This window comes from Taeniopygia guttata, chromosome 33, assembly GCF_048771995.1.
Source record: "Taeniopygia guttata chromosome 33, bTaeGut7.mat, whole genome shotgun sequence".
Classification (NCBI taxonomy): Eukaryota; Metazoa; Chordata; class Aves; order Passeriformes; family Estrildidae; genus Taeniopygia; species Taeniopygia guttata.
Window position 1 is genome coordinate 1,072,215 of NC_133058.1, and position 24,036 is coordinate 1,096,250.

General features: G+C 46.7%; 1 protein-coding gene across 1 annotated transcript in view; it reads right to left on the minus strand.

The window, feature by feature from the left end:
* Window positions 1-24,036, minus strand: part of LIPE (lipase E, hormone sensitive type) — a 40,288-nt gene that overhangs the window by 7,297 nt on the left and 8,955 nt on the right. The window contains exons 4-7 of the mRNA XM_072920780.1: window positions 20,665-20,850; window positions 11,739-12,042; window positions 2,986-3,213; window positions 1,017-1,151 (exon numbers count right to left, since the gene is read on the minus strand). Coding sequence (XP_072776881.1) covers window positions 1,017-1,151; window positions 2,986-3,213; window positions 11,739-12,042; window positions 20,665-20,850 — 853 coding nt within the window. The remainder of the gene's footprint in view (window positions 1-1,016; window positions 1,152-2,985; window positions 3,214-11,738; window positions 12,043-20,664; window positions 20,851-24,036) is intronic.

Genomic DNA, 24,036 nt, shown 5'->3' on the forward strand with positions numbered 1-24,036 from the left:
CCAAAATTCAACCCAAAAATTCCTCAAAAAATACCAAAAATTCCCCCAAAATTCCTCCATAAACCCAAAATTTTTCCCCAAAAATTCTTCCAAAAATCCCCCCCAAAATCCCCCCAAAATCCCAAAACTTCTCCCAAAATTCCACCCAAAAATTCCCCAAAAATACCAAAAATTCCCCCAAAAATTCCCCCAAAATACCAAAAATTCCCCCCAAAAATCCCCCCAAAAATTCCCCAAAATTCCCCCAAAAAATCCCCCCAAAAATTCCCCAAAAATCCCCAAAATTCCCCCAAAAATCAAAAAAAATCCCCCAAAAATCCCAAAAAAGCCCCAAAATCCCCCAATTTTAAGACCCCTCCCCAAATTTTAAGACCCCTCCCCCCACTTTAGGACCCCTCCCCAATTTTAAACCCCCCCAAATTTTGGGACCCCTCCCCATTTTTTAAGATTCCCCCCAAATTTTAGGACCTCCTCCCCAAATTTAGGGACCCCTCCCCAAATTTGGGACCCCTCCCCACTTTTTTCACCCCTCCCCAATTTTAAAACCCCCTTAATTTTTAAGACCCCTCCCCAATTTTAAGACCCCTCCCCAAATTTTAAGACCCCCCCCAATTTTGAACCCCCCCCCAAATTTTGGACCCCCTCCCCATTTTTTTGGGACCCCTCCCCAATTTTAACCCCCCCCCAAATTTTGGGACCCCTCCCCGTTTTTTAAGACCCCTCCCCCCAATTTTAGAACCCCTCCCCCAATTTTGAAACCCTCCCCAAATTTAGGGACCCCTCCCCAATTTTGGGACCCCTCCCCAAAATTGGGACCCCTCCCCAAATTTTAAGACCCCTCCCCAATTTTGAACCCCGCCCAAATTTTGAGACCCCCTCCCCAAATTTGAAACCTCCCTAAATTTGGGACCCCCTCCCCAAATTTTGGGACCCCTCCCCAAAATTGGGACCCCTTCCCAAATTTTGGGACCCCTCCCCAATTTTGGGACCCCTCCCCAAATTTGGGGCCCCCTCACCTGTTTTGGGGGGGGGTCTCCCCCGCAGGAGCCCCCCCAGCCAGGCCGCCCCCCCCCGCAGCCCCCTCAGGATCAGCCCCTCCCCCACGGGGGGGCCGGGGGGGGGAGGGGAGCGCGACCCCTCCCCCAACGTCCCTGGGGAGGGAAAAAATGTCACTGAAATTGCCCAAAATCCCCCATAATCACCCCAAAATCCCCCAAAATCCACCAAAACCGCCCCAAAATCCCCCAAAATCCCCCAAAATCCCCCAAAAAACCCAAAACTGCCCCAAAATCCCCCAAAATCACCCAAAATCACCCCAAAACCATAAATGTCCCCAATGTCCCCAATGTCCCCAATGTCCCCAATCCCATTTTTCCCAATTTTCCCCATTTTTCCCTATTTTTCCCAATTTTCCCCATTTTCCCCCATTTTTCCCCATTTTTCCCAATTTTCCCCCAATGTCTCCAATCCCATTTTTCCCAATTTCCCCCCATTTTCCCCCATTTTCCCCCATTTTTCCCATTGTTCCCCATTTCCCCCCATTTCCCCCCATTTCCCCCCATTTTTCCCCATTTTCCCCATTTTCCCCCATTTTCCCCCATTTTTCCCATTGTTCCCCATTTCCCCCCATTTCCCCCCATTTCCCCCCATTTTTCCCCATTTTCCCCATTTCCCCCCATTTTTCCCCATTTTTCCCCATTTTTCCCCATTTTTTTCCAATTTTTCCCCAATGTCCCCAAAGTCCCCAAACCCATTTTCTTCCCTTTTTCCTCCCATTTTTTCCCAATGTCCCCAATACCCCCAATGTCCCCAATGCCCCCAATGTCCCCACTGTCCCCACTGTCCCCAATCCTATTTTTCTTCTTTTTCCACCCATTTTATCCCAATGTCCTCAAATGTCCCAAATCCCCCAAATGCCCCCAACGTCCCCAACGTCCCCAATGTCCCCAATGTCCCCAATATCCCAAATCCCATTTTTCCCATTTTTCTCCCATTTTTTCCCATTGTTCCCCATTTTTGCTCAACGCCCCCAATGTCCCCAATGTCCTCAATGTCCCCAATGTCCCCAATGTCCCCAATCCCATTTTTCCCAATTTTCCCCCATTTTTTCCCATTGTTCCCCATTTTTTCCCAATGTCCCCAATGTCCCCAACGTCCCCAAAGTCCCCAACACCCAAAACGTCCCCAACGTCCCCAATGTCCCCAATGCCCCCAATGTCTCCAATGTCCCCAATCCCATTTTTCCCATTTTTCTCCAATTTTTTCCCAATATCCTCAAATGTCCCCAATACCTCCAATGTCCCCAATGTCCCCAATGTCCCCAAATCCCGTCAATGTCCCCAACGTCCCCAATGTCCCCAACACCCCCAAATCCCCCCGATGTCCCCAATGTCCCCAATGTCCCCAAATGTCCCCAACGCCCCCAATGCGCCCAACATCCCCAATGTCCCCCCAACCCCCTCAATGTCCCCAATGTCCCCAATGTCCCCAATGTCCCCAATCCCATTTTTCCCAATTTTCCCCCATTTTTTCCCATTGTTCCCCATTTTTGCTCAATGTCCCCAACGTCCCCAATGTCCCAAATGTCCCCAATGTCCCCAATGTCCCCAATGTCCCCAATGTCCCAAATGTCCCCAACCCCCCCAACATCCCCACCGTCCCCACCGTGTCCCCGCCATCCCAATGTCCCAAATCCCCCAATATCCCCAATACCTCCAATGTCCCCAATGTCCCAAATCCCCCCAATATCCCCAATGTCCCCAATGTCCCCAATGTCCCCAACATCCCCAATGTCCTCAAATGTCCCCAATGTCCCCAATCCAATTTTTTCCCTTTTTCCACCCATTTTTTCCCAATGTCCTCAACACCTCCAATGTCCCCATATCCCCCCAATGTCCCCAATGTCCCCAATGTCCCCAACACCCCCAACACCCCCAACATCCCCAACCCCCCCAATGTCCCCAATGTCCCCCAACGTCCCCAAACCTGCGTAGGCGCCCAGGCACTGGCACAGCACCCCCAGGGGCAGCAGAGGGTCCAGCAGGGTCAGGAGGCGCGAGGGCGACGCGGCCGCCTGGACCAACGTCACCGGGTAGGCGGCCAGCACGGCCTGGGGGACGCGCACGCCCAGGGCCACCGCCCGCAGGGACACCCCCAGGCACAGGTTGCCACCCGCGCTGTCACCCGCCAGGCAGACGCGCTCCGCCGTCGAGCCTGGGCACGGTTTTGGGGAGAAACGGTGAAAATTGGGTGAAAATCGGGCGAAAATTGGCTGAAAATTGGCAGAAAATTGACAGAAAATTGCGGGAAATGGGATTTGGGGACATTGGGGACATTGGGGACATTGGGACATTGGGGACATTGGGGACATTGAGAAGATAGAGAAGATTGGGGACATTGGGGACATTGGGAAAAAATGGGCGGAAAAAAGGAAAAAATGGCATTGGAGATATTGGGGTCATTGGGGACATTGGGGACATTGGGAAAAAATGGGTGAAAAATGGGAAAAAAATGGGATTTGGGACATTGGAGGCATTGGGGTCATTGGGGGCAATGGGAAAAAATGGGAGAAAAATGGGAAAAAATGGCATTGGGGACATTGGGGACATTGGGGACACTCAGGACATTGAGGACATTGGGGACATTGAGCAAAAATGAGGAACAATGGGAAAAAATGGGGGAAAATTGGGAAAAATGGGATTGGGGACATTGGGGATATTGGGAAAAAATGGGTGGAAAAAGGGAAAAAATGGGATTGGGGACATTGGGGACATTGGGGACATTGAGGACATTGGGGACATTTGAGGACATTGGGAAAAAATGGGTGGAAAAACTGAAAAAATGGGATTGGGGACATTGGGGACATTGGGGACATTGGGGACATTGGGGACATTGAGCAAAAATAGGGAACAATGGGAAAAAATGGGAGAAAAATGGAAAAAATGGGATTGGGGACATTGGGGGGGTTGGGGACATTGGGGACATTTGAGGACATTCAATAAAAATGGGAGAAAAATGGGAAAAAATGGGATTGGGGACATTGGGGACATTGGGGACATTGGGGACATTGACCAAAAATAGGGAACAATGGGAAAAAATGGCGGAAAATTGGGAAAAATGGGATTGGGGACATTGGGGATGTTGGGGACATTGGGGACATTGAGCAAAAATGGGGAACAATGGGAAAAAATGGGGGAAAATTGGGAAAAATGGGATTGGGGACATTGGGGACATTGAGGACATTGAGGACACTGAGGCTCAATGGGGACATTGGTATAAAATGGGGACAAACTGGGGAAATTTGGGATCAAATGGGGACATTTGGGGACATTTGGGGACGCGGGGGCGACGCGGCCGCCTGGACCAACGTCACCGGGTCGGCGGCCAGCACGGCCTGGGGGACGCGCACGCCCAGGGCCACCGCCCGCAGGGACACCCCCAGGCACAGGTTGCCACCCGCGCTGTCACCCGCCAGGCAGACGCGCTCCGCCGTCGAGCCTGGGCACGGTTTCGGGGAGAAATGGGGAAAATTCGGTGAAATTCGGAGGAAAAATGGCGGAAAATTGGCAGAAAATTGGGGGAAATGGGATTTGGGGACATTTGGGACATTGGGGACATTGGGGACATTGGGGACATTGGGGGCATTGGGGACATTGGGGACATTGAGGGTCAAGAGGACATGGAGAAGATGGAGAAGATTGGGGACATTGGGGACATTGAGCAAAAATGGGGAAAAATGGGAAAAAATGGGAGAAATATGGGAAAAATGGGATTGGGGACATTGGGGACATTGGGGACATTGGGGACATTGGGGACATTGGGGACATTGGAGACATTGTGGACATTGGGGACATTGGGAAAAAATGGGTGGAAAAAGGGAAAAAATGGGATTGGGGACATTGGGGTCATTGGGAAAAAATGGGTGGAAAAAGGGAAAAAATGGGATTGGGGACACTGGGGACATTGGGGACATTGGGGACATTGAGCAAAAATGGGAAACAATGGGAAAAAATGGGGGAAAATTGGGAAAAATGGGATTGGGGACATTGGGGACATTGAGGACATTGAGGGTCAAGAGGACATGGAGAAGATGGAGAAGATTGGGGACATTGGGGACATTGGGAAAAAATGGGTGGAAAATGGGAAAAAATGGGAAAAAATGGGATTGGGGACATTGGGGACATTGGGGACAATGACGGGATTTGGGGACATTGGGGGTATTGGGGACATTGGGGATATTGGGAAAAAATGGGAGAAAAATGGGAAAAAATGGGTTGGGGACATTGGGGACATTGAGGACGTTGAGGACATTGGGGACATTGGGAAAAAATGGGGAACAAGGGGAAAAAATGGGAGAAAAATTGGGAAAAATGGGATTGGGGACATTGGGGACATTGGGGACATTGAGGAGCTTGAGGACACTGCGGCTCACTGGGGACATTGGTATAAAATGGGGACAAACTGGGGAAATTTAGGATCAAATGGGGACATTTGGGGACATTTGGGGACGCGGGGGCGACGCGGCCGCCTGGACCAACGTCACCGGGTCGGCGGCCAGCACGGCCTGGGGGACGCGCACGCCCAGGGCCACCGCCCGCAGGGACACCCCCAGGCACAGGTTGCCACCCGCGCTGTCACCCGCCAGGCAGACGCGCTCCGCCGTCGAGCCTGGGCACGGTTTTGGGGAGAAATGGGGAAAATTGGGTGAAATTCGGCGGAAAAATTGGAGGGAAAATGAGAAAAATGGGATTTGGGGACATTTGGGGACATTGGGGACATTGGGGACATTGAGGGTCAAGAGGACATTGAGAAGATGGAGAAGATTGGGGACATTGGGGACATTGAGCAAAAATGGGGAACAATGGGAAAAAATGGGGGAAAATTGGGAAAAATGGGATTGGGGACATTGGGGATATTGGGGGCATTGGGGACATTGGGGACATTTGGGGACAATGGGAAAAAATGGGTGGAAAAAGGGAAAAAATGGGATTGGGGACATTGGGGACATTGGGGACATTGGGGACATTGACAGGATTTGGGGACATTGGAGGTATTGGGGATATTGAGAAAAAATGGGAGAAAAATGGGAAAAATGGGACTGGGGACATTGGGGACATTGAGGACATTGGGGACATTGGGGACATTGAGAAGATGGAGAAGATTGGGGACATTAGGGACATTGGGAAAAATTGGGAGAAAAATGGGAAAAATGGGATTGGGGACATTGGGGACTTTGGGGACATTGGAGACATTGGGAAAAAATGGGAGAAAAATGGGAAAAAATGGCATTGGGGACATTGGGGACATTTGGGACATTGAGGACATTGGGGACATTGAGCAAAAATGGGCAACAATGGGAAAAAATGGGGGAAAATCGGGAAAAATGGGATTGGGGACATTGGGGACATTGGGGACATTGAGGACACTGAGGCTCAATGGTGACACTGGTATAAAATGGGGACAAACTGGGGAAATTTGGGATCAAATGGGGACATTTGGGGACATTTGGGGACGCGGGGGCGACGCGGCCGCCTGGACCAACGTCACCGGGTGGGCGGCCAGCACGGCCTGGGGGACGCGCACGCCCAGGGCCACCGCCCGCAGGGACACCCCCAGGCACAGGTTGCCACCCGCGCTGTCACCCGCCAGGCAGACGCGCTCCGCCGTCGAGCCTGGGCACGGTTTTGGGGAGAAATGGGGAAAATTGGGTGAAAATCGGACAAAAAATGGCGGAAAATGAGAAAAATGGGTTTGGGGACATTGGGGACATTGGGGACATCGGGGACATTGAGGGGCTTGGGGACATTGAGAAGATGGAGGACATTGGGGACATTGGGGACATTGGGAAAAAATGGGTGGAAAAAGGGAAAAAATGGGATTGGGGACATTGGGGACATTGGGGACATTGGGGACATTGACAGGATTTGGGGACATTGGGAAAAAATGGGAGAAAAATGGGAAAAATGGGAAAAAGTGACATTGGGGACATTGAGGACATTGCGGACATTGGGGACATTGGGGACATTGAGCAAAAATGAGAAACAATGGGAAAAAATGGGGGAAAATTGGGAAAAAATGGGATTGGGGACATTGGGGACATTGAGGACATTGGGAAAAAATGGGAGGAAAAAGGGAAAAAATGGGATTGGGGACATTGCGGACATTGAGGACCTTGGGGACATTGGGGACATTGGGGACATTGGGGACATTGAGCAAAAATGGGTGGAAAAAGGGAAAAAATAGGATTGGGGACATTGGGGACATTGGGGACATTGGGTACATTGGGGACATTCAATAAAAATGGGTGGAAAAAGGGAAAAAATGGGTTGGGGACATTGGGGACATTGGGGACATTGGGGACATTGGGGACATTGGGGACATTGACGGGATTGGGGATATTGGGAAAAAATCGGTGAAAAAAGGAAAAAAATGGGATTGGGGACATTGGGGACATTGGGGACATTGGGGGCATTGGGGACATTGGGGACATTGAGCAAAAATGGGGAACAATGGGAAAAAATGGGAGAAAAATGGGAAAAATGGGATTGGGGACATTGGGGACATTGGGGACATTGGGGACATTGGAGACATTGGGGACATTGAGCAAAAATGGGAGAAAAATGGGAAAAGTGGGATTGGGGACATTGGGGACATTGGGGACATTGGGGGACATTGGGGACATTGGGGACATTGAGGACACTGAGTCTCACTGGGGACATTGATATAAAATGGGGACAAACTGGGGAAATTTGGGACCAAATGGGGACATTTGGGGACATTTGGGGACGCGGGGGCGACGCGGCCGCCTGGACCAACGTCACCGGGTCGGCGGCCAGCACGGCCTGGGGGACGCGCACGCCCAGGGCCACCGCCCGCAGGGACACCCCCAGGCACAGGTTGCCACCCGCGCTGTCACCCGCCAGGCAGACGCGCTCCGCCGTCGAGCCTGGGCACGGTTTCGGGGAGAAACGGGGAAAATTGGGTGAAAATCGGACAAAAAATGGCTGAAAATTGGCAGAAAATTGGGGGAAATGGGTTTGGGGACATTGGGGACATTGGGCACATTGGGGACATTGAGGGTCAAGAGGACGTGGAGAAGATGGAGAAGATTGGGGACATTGGGGACATTGGGGACATTGGGAAAAAATGGGTGCAAAATGGGAAAAAATGGGATTGGGGACATTGGGGACATTGGGGACATTAGGGATATTGGGAAAAAATGGGGGAAAAATGGGAAAAATGGGATTGGGGACATTGGGGACATTGGGGACATTGAGGAGCTTGAGGACACCGAGGCTCAATGGGAACATTGGTATAAAATGGGGACAAACTGGGGAAATTTGGGATCAAATGGGGACATTTGGGGACATTTGGGGACGCCAGGCAGACGCGCTCCGCCGTCGAGCCTGGGCACGGTTTTGGGGAGAAATGGCGAAGATTGGGTGAAAATCGGAGGAAAAATGGCGGAAAATTGGGAAAAATGGGTTTGGGGACATTGGGGACATTGGGGACATTGGGGACATTGGGGACATTGGGGACATTGAGGGTCAAGAGGACATTGAGAAGATGGAGAAGATTGGGGACATTGGGGACATTGGGGACATTGGGAAAAAATGGGTGGAAAATGGGCAAAAATGGGATTGGGGACATTGAGGACATTGGGGACATTGGGGACATTGAGCAAAAATGGGGAACAATGGGATAAAAATGGGATTTGGGGACATTGGGGACATTGGGGACATTGGGAAAAAATGGGTGGAAAAAGGGAAAAAATGGGATTGGGGACATTGGGGACATTGGGGACATTGGGGACATTGGGGACATTGAGCAAAAATGGGGAACAATGGGAAAAATGGGGGAAAATTGGGAAAAATGGGATTGGGGACATTGGGGACATTGGGGAAAAATGGGGGAAAATCGGGAAAAATGGGATTGGGGGCATTGGGGACATTGGGGACATTGGGGACATTGGGGACATTGAGGAGCTTGAGAACACTGAGGCTCAATGGGGACATTGGTATAAAATGGGGACAAACTGGGGAAATTTGGGATCAAATGGGGACATTTGGGGACATTTGGGGACGCGGGGGCGACGCGGCCGCCTGGACCAACGTCACCGGGTCGGCGGCCAGCACGGCCTGGGGGACGCGCACGCCCAGGGCCACCGCCCGCAGGGACACCCCCAGGCACAGGTTGCCACCCGCGCTGTCACCCGCCAGGCAGACGCGCTCCGCCGTCGAGCCTGGGCACGGTTTTGGGGAGAAACGGTGAAAATTGGGCGAAAATCGGAGGAAAAATGGCGGAAAATTGGCAGAAACTTGGCAGAAAATTGGTGGAAATGGGTTTGGGGACATTGGGGACATTGGGGACATTGGGGACATTGAGGGTCAAGAGGACATGGAGAAGATGGAGGACATTGGGGACATTGGGGACATTGAGGGCAATGGGAAAAATGGGAGAAAAATGGGAAAAAATTGGACTGGGGACATTGGGGACATTGGGGACATTGGGGACATTGGGGACATTGGGGACATTGAGGACATTGGGGACATTGGGGGCAATGGGAAAAAATGGGTAAAAAAAGGGAAAAAATGGGGTTGGGGACATTGGAGGTATTGGGGACATTGGGGACATTGGGAAAAAATGGGTGGAAAAAGGGAAAAATGGGATTGGGGACATTGGGGACATTGGGGACATTGGGGACATTGGGGACATTGGTGACATTGAGCAAAAATGGGGAACAATGGGAAAAAATGGGAGGAAAAAGGGAAAAATGGGATTGGGGACATTGGGGACATTGGGGACATTGGGGACATTGGGGACATTGGGGACATTGAGGACACTGCGGCTCAATGGGGACACTGGTATAAAATGGGGACAAACTGGGGAAATTCGGGACCAAATGGGGACACTTGGGGACATTTGGGGACGCGGGGGACGCGGCCGCCTGGACCAACGTCACCGGGTCGGCGGCCAGCACGGCCTGGGGGACGCGCACGCCCAGGGCCACCGCCCGCAGGGACACCCCCAGGCACAGGTTGCCACCCGCGCTGTCACCCGCCAGGCAGACGCGCTCCGCCGTCGAGCCTGGGCACGGTTTCGGGGAGAAACGGTGAAAATTCGGTGAAAATCGGAGAAAAAATGGCGGAAAATTGGAGGAAAAATGGCGGAAATGGGATTTGGGGACATTTGGGACATTGGGGACATTGGGGACATTGAGAGTCAAGAGGACATGGAGAAGATGGAGAACATTGGGGACATTGGGGACATTGGGAAAAAATAGGTGGAAAAAGGGAAAAAATGGGATTGGGGACGCTGGGGACATTGGGGACATTGGGGACATTGGGGACATTGGGGACATTGGGGACATTGGGGACATTGGGGACATAGAGGGTCAAGAGGACATTGAGAAGATGGAGAAGATTGGGGACATTGGGGACATGGAGGACATTGGGATAAAATGGGTGGAAAAAGGGAAAAATGAGATTGGGAACATTGGGGACATTGGGGACATTGGGGGACATTGGGGACATTGGGATAAAATGGGTGGAAAAAGGAAAAAATGGGATTTGGGACATTGGGGTCATTGGGGACATTGGGGACATTTGGGGACATTGGGAAAAAATGGGAGAAAAATAGGAAAAATGGGTTTGGGGACATTGGGGACATTGGGGACATTGGGGACATTGGGAACATTGGGGACATTGAGCAAAAATGGGAGACAATGGGATAAAATGGGGGAAAATTGGGAAAAACGGGATTGTGGACATTGGGGACATTGGGGACATATGAGGACATTGGGAAGAAATGGGGGAAAATTGGGAAAAAATGGGATTGGGGACATTGGGGACATTGGGGACATTGGGGACATTGGGGACATTGAGCAAAAATGGGGAACAATGGGAAAAAATGGGGGAAAATTGGGAAAAATGGGTTGGGGACATTGGGGACATTGGGGACATTGGGGACATTGGGGACATTGAGCAAAAATGGGGAACAATGGGAAAAATGGGGGAAAATTTGGAAAAATGGGATTGGGGACATTGGGGACATTAGGAAAAAATGGGAGAAAAATGGGAAAAATGGGATTGGGGACATTGGGGACATTGGGGACATTGGGGACATTGGGATAAAATAGGGAGAAATTGGTAACATTTGGGACTGAGGACCCACTCATATTCACCCAAAACCCCCCCAAATCCCCCCAAAATCCCCCCAAATCCCCCAAAATCTCCCAAATTTTATCCAGGACTCCTCCCCACCCCTTTTAACCCTTTCCTGCCCACTCTTAACCCCTTCTTTACCACATTTAACTCCCCAAAACCCCCATAAATCCCCCCAAAAATCCCCCAAATCCCCCAAAAATCCCCCCAAAAACCCCAAAATTTCCCCAAATTTCCCCAAATTTTTTCCTCAACCCCTTCCTCGCTCTTTTTAACCCTTTCCTGCCCACTCCTAACCCCTTCTTTACCTCTTTTAACCCCCCAAAACCCCCCAATATTCACCCCAAAACCCCCCCAAAAAATCTCCAAAAACCCCCCAAATCCCCCCCAAAATCCCCCAAATTTCATCCAGGACCCTGCCTCACCCCTTTTAACCCTTTCCTCCCCACTCTTAACCCCTTCCTGCCCACTCTTAACCCCTTCTTTACCACATTAAACCCCCAATATTCACCCAAAACCTCCCCAAATTCCCCCAAAAACCCCCAAAACTCCCGAAATTTTTGGGGTACCACCCACCCAACATCCTGCAGTGCCTCAGGGCCCAGCAGTAGGCGTAGAAACATTCCTCCAGAGCTCGGGGGAAGGGCGCCTCGGGGGCCAGAGCGTAATCCACCGAGAGGATGGGGGTCCCCAAATCCCGAGCCCACCCCCTCAAATAGGGCTCGTGGGAGCGCGAGGTCTGAGCCACGAATCCGCCGCCGTGGAAATGCACCAGGAGCCCCGGGCTGGGGGGCAGGGGGGGACCCCGGCGCCAGGAAAATGGGGAGGGGGTCCAGGGACCCCCGTCCTGACGGCTCAGGGCGCTCAGAGCGGCCGAGTCCTAAAAAAATGGGAAAAAATAGGAAAAAACGTCAAAAAATCCGCAAGAAATTGACCCAAAATTGACCCAGAATTGACCCAGAATTCAACCAGAATTTGGTAAAAATTCACCAAAAATTCACCCGGAATTCGCAAAAAATTCACCCCAAATTAGGCCAAAATTCACCCTAAATTCATCCAAAATTCGCCCAAAACTCACTCAAAGTTAATCAAAACTTCACCCCAAATTCAGCCAAGTTCACCGCAAAGTCACATGAAAGTCATGCAAAATTCACTCCAAATTCATTCATATTTACCCCAAATTCACATGAAAGTCATCCCAAATTCATCCCAAATTCACCCCAAATTCATCCCAAATTCACCCCAAATTCACGTGAAAGTCACTCAAAAGTCACCCCAAATTCATCCCAATATTGCATGAAAGTCACACCAAATTTATCCCAAATTCACCCCAAATTCACATGAAAGTCACCCAAAAGTCATCCCAAATTCACCCCAAATTCACCCCAAATTCACCCCAAATTCACCCAGAATTCAGCCAAAATCTCTCCAAATCCACCCAAAATCCTGTCACAATTTGGGTGGATTTTTGCCAAATTTTGGCTGAATTTTGGGTGTATTTTTGCCGAATTTTTGCTGAATTTGTGCTGAATTTTGGCTGAATTTTTGCTGAATTTTGGGTGTATTTTGGGTGAATTTTGGGCCCCCAAGCCCCCCCGGCAGTGGCCCAGGAGCCCCGGGCTGGGGGGCAGGGGGGGACCCCGGCGCCAGGAAAATGGGGAGGGGGTCCAGGGACCCCCGTCCTGACGGCTCAGGGCGCTTAGAGCTGCTGAGTCCTAAAAAAATGGGAAAAAATGTGAAAAAAATGACAAAATTCACCTAAAATTCAGCAAAAATTCGCTCAAAATTGGCCAAGAATTGACCCAAAATTCAGCAAAAATTTGCTCAAAATTGGCCAAGAATTGACCCACAATTCACCAAAAATTCACCCAAAATTCACCCCAAATTCATCCAAAATTTGAACAAAATCTGAACAAAATTTGCACCAATTCAAATGAAAGTCACCCAAATTCATCCCAAATTCATCCCAAATTCATCCCAAATTCACATGAAAGTCACCCAAAAGTCACCCCAAATTCATCCCAATATTGCATGAAAATTATCCCAAATTTATCCCAAATTCGCCCCAAATTCACGTGAAAGTCACTCAAAAGTCACCCCAAATTCACCCCAAATTCTCCCTAAATTCACACAGAATCCCCCCAGAATTCAGCCAAAATCCCTCCAAATCCACCCAAAATCCTGTCACAATTTGGGTGAATTTTGGCTGAATTTTGGGTGAATTTTGGGTGAATTTTGGGTGAATTTTGGGTGTATTTTGGGTGTATTTTGGGTGTATTTTGGGTGAATTTTGGGTGTATTTTGGGTGAATTTTGGGCCCCCAAGCCCCCCCGGCAGTGGCCCAGGAGCCCCGGGCTGGGGGGCAGGGGGGGACCCCGGCGCCAGGAAAATGGGGAGGGGGTCCAGGGACCCCCGTCCTGACGGCTCAGGGCGCTCAGAGCTGCTGAGTCCTAAAAAAATGGGAAAAATGGTGAAAAACGACCAAAATTCAGCAAAAATTTGCTCAAAATTGGCCAAGAATTGACCCAAAATTCAGCAAAAATTCGCTCAAAATTGGCCAAGAATTGACCCAAAATTGAGTAAAAATTCACCCCAAATTCTTCCCAAATTCATCCCAAATTCGTCCAAAATTCACCCTAAATTAATCTGAAATGAATCCAAAGTTTGAACAAAATTCACTCAAAGTCACATGAAAGTCACCCAAATTTGTCCAAAAGTCACCCAGAATTCATTCCAAATTCATCCCAAATTCATCCCAAATTCAGCCCAAATTCATCCCAAATTCATCCCAAATTCACATGAAAGTCACCCAAAAGTCACCCAAATTCATCCCAATATCGCATGAAAATCATCCCAAATTTATCCCAAATTCACATGAAAATCGCCCAAAAGTCACCCCAAATTCACCCCAAATTCTCCCTAAATTCACACAGAATCCCCCCAGAATTCAGCCAAAATCCCTCCAAATCCACCCAAAATCCTGTCACGATTTGGGTGAATTTTGGCTGAATTTTGGCCAAATTTTGGCTGAATTTTGGGTGAATTTTGGGTGTATTTTGGGTGAATTTTGGGTGAATTTTTGGCCCCCAAGCCCCCCCGGCAGTGGCCCAGGAGCCCCGGGCTGGGGGGCAGGGGGGGACCCCGGCGCCAGGAAAATGGGGAGGGGGTCCAGGGACCCCCGTCCTGGCGGCTCAGGGCGCTCAGAGCTGCTGAATCCTAAAAAAAAGCAGAAAAAATGGTGAAAAACGGCTGAAAATTGACCAAAATTCAGCAAAAAATCGCTCAAAATTGACCCAGAATTGACATAAAATTCAGCAAAAATTCGCTCAAAATTGGCCAAGAATTGACCCAGAATTGACCCAGAATTCAATAAAAATTCACCCAAAATTCACCCCAAATTCACCCCAAATTCATCCCAAATTCATCCAAAATTTGAACAAAATCTGAACAAAATTCGCACCAATTCAAATGAAAGTCACCCAAATTTGTCCAAAAGTCACCCAGAATTCATTCCAAATCCATCCCAAATTCACCCCAAATTCATCCCAAATTCACCCCAAATTCATCCCAAATTCACCCCAAATTCACGTGAAAGTCACTCAAAAGTCACCCCAAATTCATCCCAAAGTCACCCCAAATTCATCCCAAATTCATCCCAAATCCCCCCAGAATTCAACCAAAATCCCTCCAAATCCACCCAAAATCCTGTTACGATTTGGGTGAATTTTGGCTGAATTTTGGCCAAATTTTGGCTGAATTTTTGCTAAATTTTGGCTGTATTTTGGCTGTATTTTGGGTGTATTTTGGGTGCATTTTGGGTGAATTTTGGGTGAATTTTGGGCCCCCAAGCCCCCCCGGCAGTGGCCCAGGAGCCCCGGGCTGGGGGGCAGGGGGGGACCCCGGCGCCAGGAAAATGGGGAGGGGGTCCAGGGACCCCCGTCCTGACGGCTCAGGGCGCTCAGAGCGGCCGAGTCCTGAAAAAATGGGAAAAAACGTCAAAAATCCGCAAGAAATTGACCCAAAATTGACCCAAAATTCAACAAAAAGTCACCAAAAATTCACCCAGAATTTACCCAAAATTCACCCCAAATTAATCTGAAATTCACCCAAAACTCACTCAAAGTTAATCAAAACTTCACCCCAAATTCAGCCAAATTCACTCCAAATTCACATGAAAGTCAACCAAAAGTCACCCAAATTCATCCAAAATTCATCCCAAATTCATCCCAAATTCACATGAAAGTCACTCAAAAGTCACCCCAAATTCATCCCAATATCGCATAAAATCATCCCAAATTTACCCCAAATTAATCCCAAATTCACATGAAAGTCGCCCAAAAGTCACCCCAAACTCATCCCAATATCTCATGAAAATCATCCCAAATTTATCCCAAATTCGCCCCAAATTCACATGAAAGTCACCCCAAATTCATCCCAAATTCACCCAGAATTCAGCCAAAATCCCTCCAAATCCACCCAAAATCCTGTCACGATTTGGGTGAATTTTGGCTGAATTTTTGCCGAATTTTTGCTGAATTTTTGCCAAATTTTTGCTGCATTTTGGCTGAATTTTTGCTGAATTTTGGGTGAATTTTTGCCGAATTTTGGCTGAATTTTGGGTGAATTTTGGGTGAATTTTGGGTGAATTTTGGGCCCCCAAGCCCCCCTGGCAATGCACCAGGAGCCCCGGGCTGGGGGGCAGGGGGGGACCCCGGCGCCAGGAAAATGGGGAGGGGGTCCAGGGACCCCCGTCCTGACGGCTCAGGGCGCTCAGAGCTGCTGAATCCTAAAAAAATGGGAAAAAACGTCAAAAATCCGCAAAAAAATGACCCAAAATTGACCCAGAATTGACCCAGAATTCAGTAAAAATTCACCAAAAATTCACCCAGAATTCGCAAAAAATTCACCCCAAATTAGCCCAAAATTCACCCTAAATTAATCCAAAATTCACTCAAAATTAATCAAAAACTCATCCAAAATTTGCACATAATTTGCACAAAGTTCGCACAAATTCACATGGAAGTTACCAAAAGTCACCCCAAATTCACCCAAATTCACCCCAAATTCACATGAAAGTCACCCAAAAGTCACTCCAAATTCATCCCAAATTCATCCCAAATTCACCCCAAATTCACCCCAAATTCATCCCAAATTCACATGAAAGTCACTCAAAAGTCACCCCAAATTCATCCCAATATCGCATGAAAATCATCCCAAATTTATCCCAAATTCACATGAAAGTCACCCAAAAGTCACCCCAAATTCATCCCAAATTCACCCCAAATTCATCCCAAATTCCCCCAGAATTCAGCCAAAATCCCTCCAAATCCACCCAAAATCCTGTCACGATTTGGGTGAATTTTGGGTGAATTTTGGCCAAACTTTGGCTGAATTTTGGCTGAATTTTGGGTGTATTTTGGGTGTATTTTGGGTGAATTTTGGGTGAATTTTTGCTGAATTTTTGGCGAATTTTGGCTGAATTTTGGGTGAATTTTGGGTGAATTTTGGGTGAATTTTGAGCCCCCAAGCCCCCCCTGGCAGTGGCCCAGGAGCCCCGGGCTGGGGGGCAGGGGGGGACCCCGGCGCCAGGAAAATGGGGAGGGGGTCCAGGGACCCCTGTCCTGACGGCTCAGGGCGCTCAGAGTGGCCGAGTCCTGGAAAAATGGGAAAAAAATGGGAAAAATGAGAAAAAATCCGCAAGAAATTGACCCAAAATTGACCCAAAATTGACCCAGAATTCAACCAGAATTCGGTAAAAATTCACCAAAAATTCACCCGGAATTCGCAAAAAATTCACCCCAAATTAGGCCAAAATTCACCCTAAATTCATGCAAAATTCGCCCAAAACTCACTCAAAATTAATCAAAACTTCACCCCAAATTCAGCCAAATTCACCCCAAATTCACATGAAAGTCATGCAAAATTCTCACCAAATTCATTCATATTTACCCCAAATTCACATGAAAGTCATCCCGAATTCATCCCAAATTCACCCCAAATTTATCCCAAATTAACCCCAAATTCACATGAAAGTCACCCAAAAGTCACCCCAAATTCATCCCAAATTCACCCAGAATTCAGCCAAAATCCCTCCAAATCCACCCAAAATCCTGTCATGATTTGGCTGAATTTTTGCCGAATTTTTGCTGAATTTTGGCTGAATTTTGGGTGTATTTTTGCTGAATTTTGGGTGAATTTTTGCCGATTTTTTGCTGAATTTTGGGTGTATTTTGGCTGAATTTTGGGTGTATTTTGGGTGAATTTTGGGTGTATTTTGGGTGAATTTTGGGCCCCCAAGCCCCCCCGGCAGTGGCCCAGGAGCCCCGGGCTGGGGGGCAGGGGGGGACCCCGGCGCCAGGAAAATGGGGAGGGGGTCCAGGGACCCCCGTCCTGACGGCTCAGGGCGCTCAGAGCTGCTGAGTCCTGAAAAAATGGGAAAAAACGTCAAAAATCCGCAAGAAATTGACCCAGAATTGACCCAGAATTGACCCAGAATTCAACTAGAATTTGGTAAAAATTCACCCAAAATTCACCCAGAATTTACCCAAAATTCACCCCAAATTAATCTGAAATTTACCCAAAACTCACTCAAAGTTAATCAAAACTTCACCCCAAATTCAGCCAAATTCACTCCAAATTCACATGAAAGTCACTCAAAAGTCACCCCAAATTCATCCCAAATTCATCCCAAATTCATCCCAAATTCACGTGAAAGTCACCCAAAAGTCACCCAAAAGTCATCCCAAATTCTCCCTAAATTCACACAGAATCCCCCCAGAATTCAGCCAAAATCCCCCCAAATCCACCCAAAATCCTGTCATGATTTGGCTGAATTTTTGCCAAATTTTGGCTGAATTTTTGCCTAATTTTGGGTGAATTTTGGGTGTATTTTGGCAGAATTTTGGGTGAATTTTGGGCCCCCAAGCCCCCCCGGCAGTGGCTCAGGAGCCCCGGGCTGGGGGGCAGGGGGGGACCCCGGCGCCAGAAAATGGGGAGGGGGTCCAGGGACCCCCGTCCTGACGGCTCAGGGCGCTCAGAGCTGCTGAATCCTGGAAAAAGGAGAAAAAATGGTGAAAAATGGAAAAAAAATGGGGAAAATCGGCTGAAAATTGACCAAAATTCAGCAAAAATTCGCTCAAAATTGACCCAGAATTGACCCAGAATTGACCCAGAATTGCGTAAAAATTCAGCAAAAATTCACCCCAAATTCATCCCAAATTCATCCCAAATTCATCCCAAATTCACCCTAAATTAATCTGAAATGAATCCAAAATTTGAACGAAATTCACTCGAAGTCACATGAAAGTCACCCAAATTCGTCCAAAAGTCACTAAGAATTCACCCAAAATTCACCCCAAATTCATCCCAAATTTACCCCAAATTCACATGAAAGTCACCCAAAAGTCACCCAAAAGTCACCCAAATTCATCCCAATATCGCATGAAAGTCATTCCAAATTCATCCCAAATTCACCCCAAAGTCACGTGAAAGTCGCCCAAAAGTCACCCCAAATTCACCCCAAATTCTCCCTAAATTCACACAGAATCCCCCCAGAATTCAGCCAAAATCCCTCCAAATCCACCCAAAATCCTGTCACGATTTGGGTGAATTTTTGCTGAATTTTGGCTGAATTTTTGCTGAATTTTGGGTGAATTTTTGCCGAATTTTGGGTGAATTTTGGGTGTATTTTGGGTGAATTTTGGGCCCCCAAGCCCCCCCGGCAGTGGCCCAGGAGCCCCGGGCTGGGGGGCAGGGGGGGACCCCGGCGCCAGGAAAATGGGGAGGGGGTCCAGGGACCCCCGTCCTGACGGCTCAGGGCGCTCAGAGCGGCCGAGTCCTGAAAAAAATGGGAAAAAACGTGAAAAAAATGATAAAATTCACCTAAAATTCAGCAAAAATTCGCTCAAAATTGGCCAAGAATTGACCCAAAATTCAGCAAAAATTCGCTCAAAATTGGCCAAGAATTGACCCAGAATTGACCCAGAATTGAGTAAAAATTCACCCCAAATTCATCCCAAATTCATCCAAAATTCGCCCAAAATTCACTCAAAATGAATCAAAAACTCATCCAAAATTTGCACATAATTTGCGCAAAGTTCGCACAAATTCACATGGAAGTTACCAAAAGTCACCCCAAATTCACCCAAATTCACCCCAAATTCATGTGAAAGTCACTCAAAAGTCACCCCAAATTCACCCCAAATTCACCCCAAATTCATCCCAAATTCACCCCAAATTCCTGAAAAAAAATCGCAAAAAATCCAGAAAACAAAAAAAACCCAAAAATCCTGACGATACCAAAAAAATCCTTTAAAAATCCCTCAAATTAGTCCAAAAAATCCCCAAAAATGCCAAAAAAATCCAATAAAATTAAAAAAAAATCAGAAAAAATCCCAAAAAAATCAGAAAAAATCCCAAAAAATTCCCAAAAAATCTCAAAAAATTCCCAAAATTAAGAGCAAAAATTTAGCCTAAAAATGGACAAAGAATGACCAAAAATGGGGGAAAAAATAGAAAAAAAATCACAAAAAATTCAATTTAAACCCCCAAAATCCCATTTTAACCCCCAAAATCCCATTTTAACCCCTGAAATGTTAAGGAAATTTTCCCAAATTTTCCCGGAATCCCCGAAATTCCCAAATTTTCCCGAAATTCCCACCTGTCCCTGCCGCAGGTGGTAGGAGAGCAGGCGCAGGTGCAGCGGGGCCCAAACGCCCCCATTGGAACACCCGAAAAATCCCCCAAAAAATCCCAAAAAAATCCCTAAAATAGTCCAACCCCCCCCCCAAAAAAAACCCCAAAAAATCTCAAAAATTTCCAAAGAAATCCCCAAAAAAATCTCCAAAAAATCCCCAAAAAATCCAATAAAATTCCCCAAAAAATCAGAAAAAATCCAATAAAATTCTCAAAAAAAATCAGAAAAAATCCCAAAAAATTCAGAAAAAAATCCCCAAAACTCCTGAAAAAAATCTCCAAAAAATCCCTGAAAAAAAATCCCCAAAAATGCAAAAAATTCAATAAAATCCCCCAAAAAATCAGTAAAAAATCCCAAAAAATCCAATAAAATTCCCAAAAAAATAAGAAAAAATCCCAAAAAATTCAGAAAAAGTCCCAATCAATCCCTGAAAAAAATCCCACAAAAAATCCCTGAAAAAAATCCCCCAAATTGCAAAAAAACTCAATAAAAATCCCAAAAAATCCCAAAAAATTCCAAAAAAATTTTCAAAAAAATCCCAAATAATCCTCAAAAAATTCCCAAAAAAATCTCAAAAATTCCCAAAAAATCCCCAAAAAAATCCCAAAAATTCCCAATAATAAGAACAAAAGTTTAGGACAAAAATGGACAAAGAATGACCAAAGAATGATGAAAAATGGGGGAAAAAATCGCAAAAAATTCAATTTATACCCCATTTTAACCCCCCAAAATCCCATTTAAATGGCTCAAATCTTCTCCAAACCTCCTGAAATTCCCAAATTTTCCCGAAATTCCCGAAATTCCCACCTGTCCCTGCCGCAGGTGGTAGGAGAGCAGCCGCAGGTGCAGCGGGGCGGGGCCCAGGTGAGCCCCGGGCGGGGCGACGGTGACGCTGCGCGAGGGGTCCCGGGCCAGGGGCAGCTCCAGCGGCTCGGGGGGCACGGCCAGGGCCCGGCACAGCCCCACCTGCACGGCCGTCAGCGACGCCACCGACTGCGGAGAGAGGGAAAATGGGATTAATCCCAAAAAAATCCCAAAATATCCCAAAAAAATCCCAAAGATTTGGTTCAAAACGGTGAAGAAACGGCGAAAAAACGACGAAAAACGGTGAAAAAACGATGAAAAACGGTGGAAAAATCTCCACAAAAAGGACTTAGGATCCCACAAATCCCAAAGAAAGGGAAATTTCCAAATCCCAGAAAAAACCCAAAAAATCCCAAAGATTTTACCCCAAAATGCAAAGAAACGGTGAAGAAACAACGAAAAACGGTGAAAAAACGGGCTCAGAACGTGAAAAAATCTCCACAAAAGGGATTTAGGATCCCAAAAATCCCAAAGTCCCAAAGAAAGGGAATTAGGATCCTGAAATTTCCAAATCCCAAAAACATCCCAAAAAATTCCGAAGATTTTACCCCAAAATGCAAAGAAATGGCGAAAAAACGACGAAAAACGGTGAAAAAACGGGCTCAAAATGCCTCAAAATCCGTCCAAAATCCTAAAAGAAGGGATTTAGGATCCCAAAAATCCCAAATAAAGGGAAATTTCCAAATCCCAAAAAAACCCCAAAAAATCCCAAAGATTTTACCCCTAAATGCGAAGAAACGGCGAAAAAACGACAAAAAACGGTGAAAAAATGGGCTCAAAATGCCTCAAAATGCTTCCAAAATCCCAAAAGAAGTGATTTAGGATCCCACAAATCTCAAATAAAGGGAAATTTCCAAATCCCAAAATATCCCAAAAAAATCCCGAAGATTTGGTGCGAAACGGTGAAAAAACGGCGAAAAAACGACGAAAAACGGTGAAAGAACGGGTTCAAAATGCCTCAAAATGCTTCCAAAATACCCAAAAAAGGGATTTAGGATCCCACAAATCTCAAATAAAGGGAAATTTCCAAATCCCAAAAAAATCCCAAAGATTTTAACCCAAAATGCGAAGAAACGGTGAAAAAACGACGAAAAACGGTGAAAAAATGACGAAAAACGGTGAAGAAACGATGAAAAACGGTGAAAAAATGTCCACAGAAGGGATTTAGGATCCCAAAAATCCCAAAAAAAAGGGATTTAGGATCCTGAAAAATCCCCAAAAAAATCCCCCAAAATATCCCAAAAAAATCCCAAAGGTTTGGGTCAAAAAGGTGAAAAAACGGCGAAAAAACGATGAAAAACGGTGAAAAGATGACAAGAAACGGTGAAAAAATGACAAGAAACGGTGAAAAAATCTCCACAAAAGGGATTTAGGATCCTGAAATTTCCAAATCCCAAAAAACTCCCAAAAATCCCAAAAAAATCCCAAAAATTTTAGCCTAAAATGGTGAAAAACGGTGAAAAACTGACAAAAAACGGTGAAAAACCGGCAAAAAACGGTGAAAAAATGGGCTCAGAACGCGAAAAAATGTCCACAAAAGGGATTTAGGATCCCAAAAATCCCAAAAACAAAATTTAGGATTCTGAAATTTCCAAATCCCAAAAAAATCCCAAAGATTTTACCCCAAAATGCGATGAAACGATGAAAAAATGACGAAAAACGGTGAAAAAATGGGCTAAGAGTGCGAAAAAATCTCCACAAAAGGGATTTAGGATCCCAGAAATACAAAAAAGGAGATTTAGGATCCTGAAATTTCCAAATCCCAAAAAATCCCCAAAAATCCCAAAATCCACCCCAAAAATCCGCAGCGAAAGCCCCAAAAGTGCTCGAGAGGCTCGGGGGGCACGGCCAGGGCGCGGCACAGCCCCACCTGCACGGCCGTCAGCGACGCCACCGACTGCGGAGAGAGAAAAAATGGGATTACTCCCAAAAAAATCCCAAAATATCCCAAAAAAATCCCGAAGATTTGGGTCAAAAAGGTGAAGAAACGGCGAAAAAACGACGAAAAACGGTGAAAAAACGGGCTCAAAATGCTTCCAAAGTACCCAAAGAAGGGATTTAGGATCCCAAAAATGCCAAAAATCCTAAAAATCCCAAAGAAAGGGATTTAGGATCCTTAAATTTCCAAATCCCAAAAAAATCCCCAAATATCCCAAAAAAATCCCGAAGGTTTTACCCCAAAATGCAAAGAAACAGTGAAAAAACGGGCTCAAAATGCCTCAAAATCCTTCCAAAAAGCCAAAGAAAGGGATTTAGGATCCCAAAAAATCCCAAAGAAAGGGATTTAGGATCCTGAAATTTCCAAATCCCAAAAAAACCCCAAAAAATCCCCAAAATCCCTAAATTCACCCCAAAAATCCGCAGCGAAAGCCCCAAAAGTGCTCCAGGGGCTCGGGGGGCACGGCCAGGGCGCGGCACAGCCCCACCTGCACGGCCGTCAGCGACGCCACCGACTGCGGAGACAGGAGAAAATGGGATTTAGGAGCCGGAAATTCCCGAAATTCCAAAAAAATCCCGAAGATTTGGGTCAAAACGGTGAAGAAACGGCGAAAAAACGACGAAAAACGGTGAAAGAACGGGCTCAAAATGCCTCAAAATGCTTCCAAAATACCCAAAGAACGGACTTAGGATCCCAAAAATCCCAAAAATCTCAAAGAAAGGGATTTAGGATCCTGAAAAATCCCCAAAAAAATCCCCCAAAATATCCCAAAAAAATCCCCAAAGTTTTACACCAAAATGCAAAGAAATGGTGAAAAAATGACGAAAAACGGTGAAAAAACAGGCTCAAAATGCAAAAAAATCTCCACAAAAGGGATTTAGGATCCCAAAATTCCCAAAAAAAAGGGATTTAGGATCCTGAAATTTCCAAATCCCAAAAAATCCCTAAAAAAAAATCCCAAAAAATTCCGAAGATTTTACCCCAAAATGTGACAAAATGGTGAAAAAATGACAAAAAAAACGTGCAAAAACGGGCTCAAAATGCCTTGAAATGGTTCCAAAATCCCAAAAATCCCAAAAAATGGGATTTAGGATCCTGAAATTTCCAAATCCCAAAAAAATCCCCAAAAAATCCCAAAGTTCTTACCCCAATATCTGAAATAAAAGGGGGTTTTTTTTGGTATTTTTGTGGTCCCGAGTCAGTTTTTGGGTTTTTTGGGGGGGTTTTTTGGGTTCCCGAGTCAGTTTTTTGGTTTTTAGGGTTTTTTGGGTTCCCATTTCAGTTTTTGGGTTTTTTGAGGGGGTCCTGTGTCAGTTTTTGGGGATTTTGGAGGAGTTTTTTGGGGTTCCAAGTCAGTTTTTGGGGATTTTTTGGGG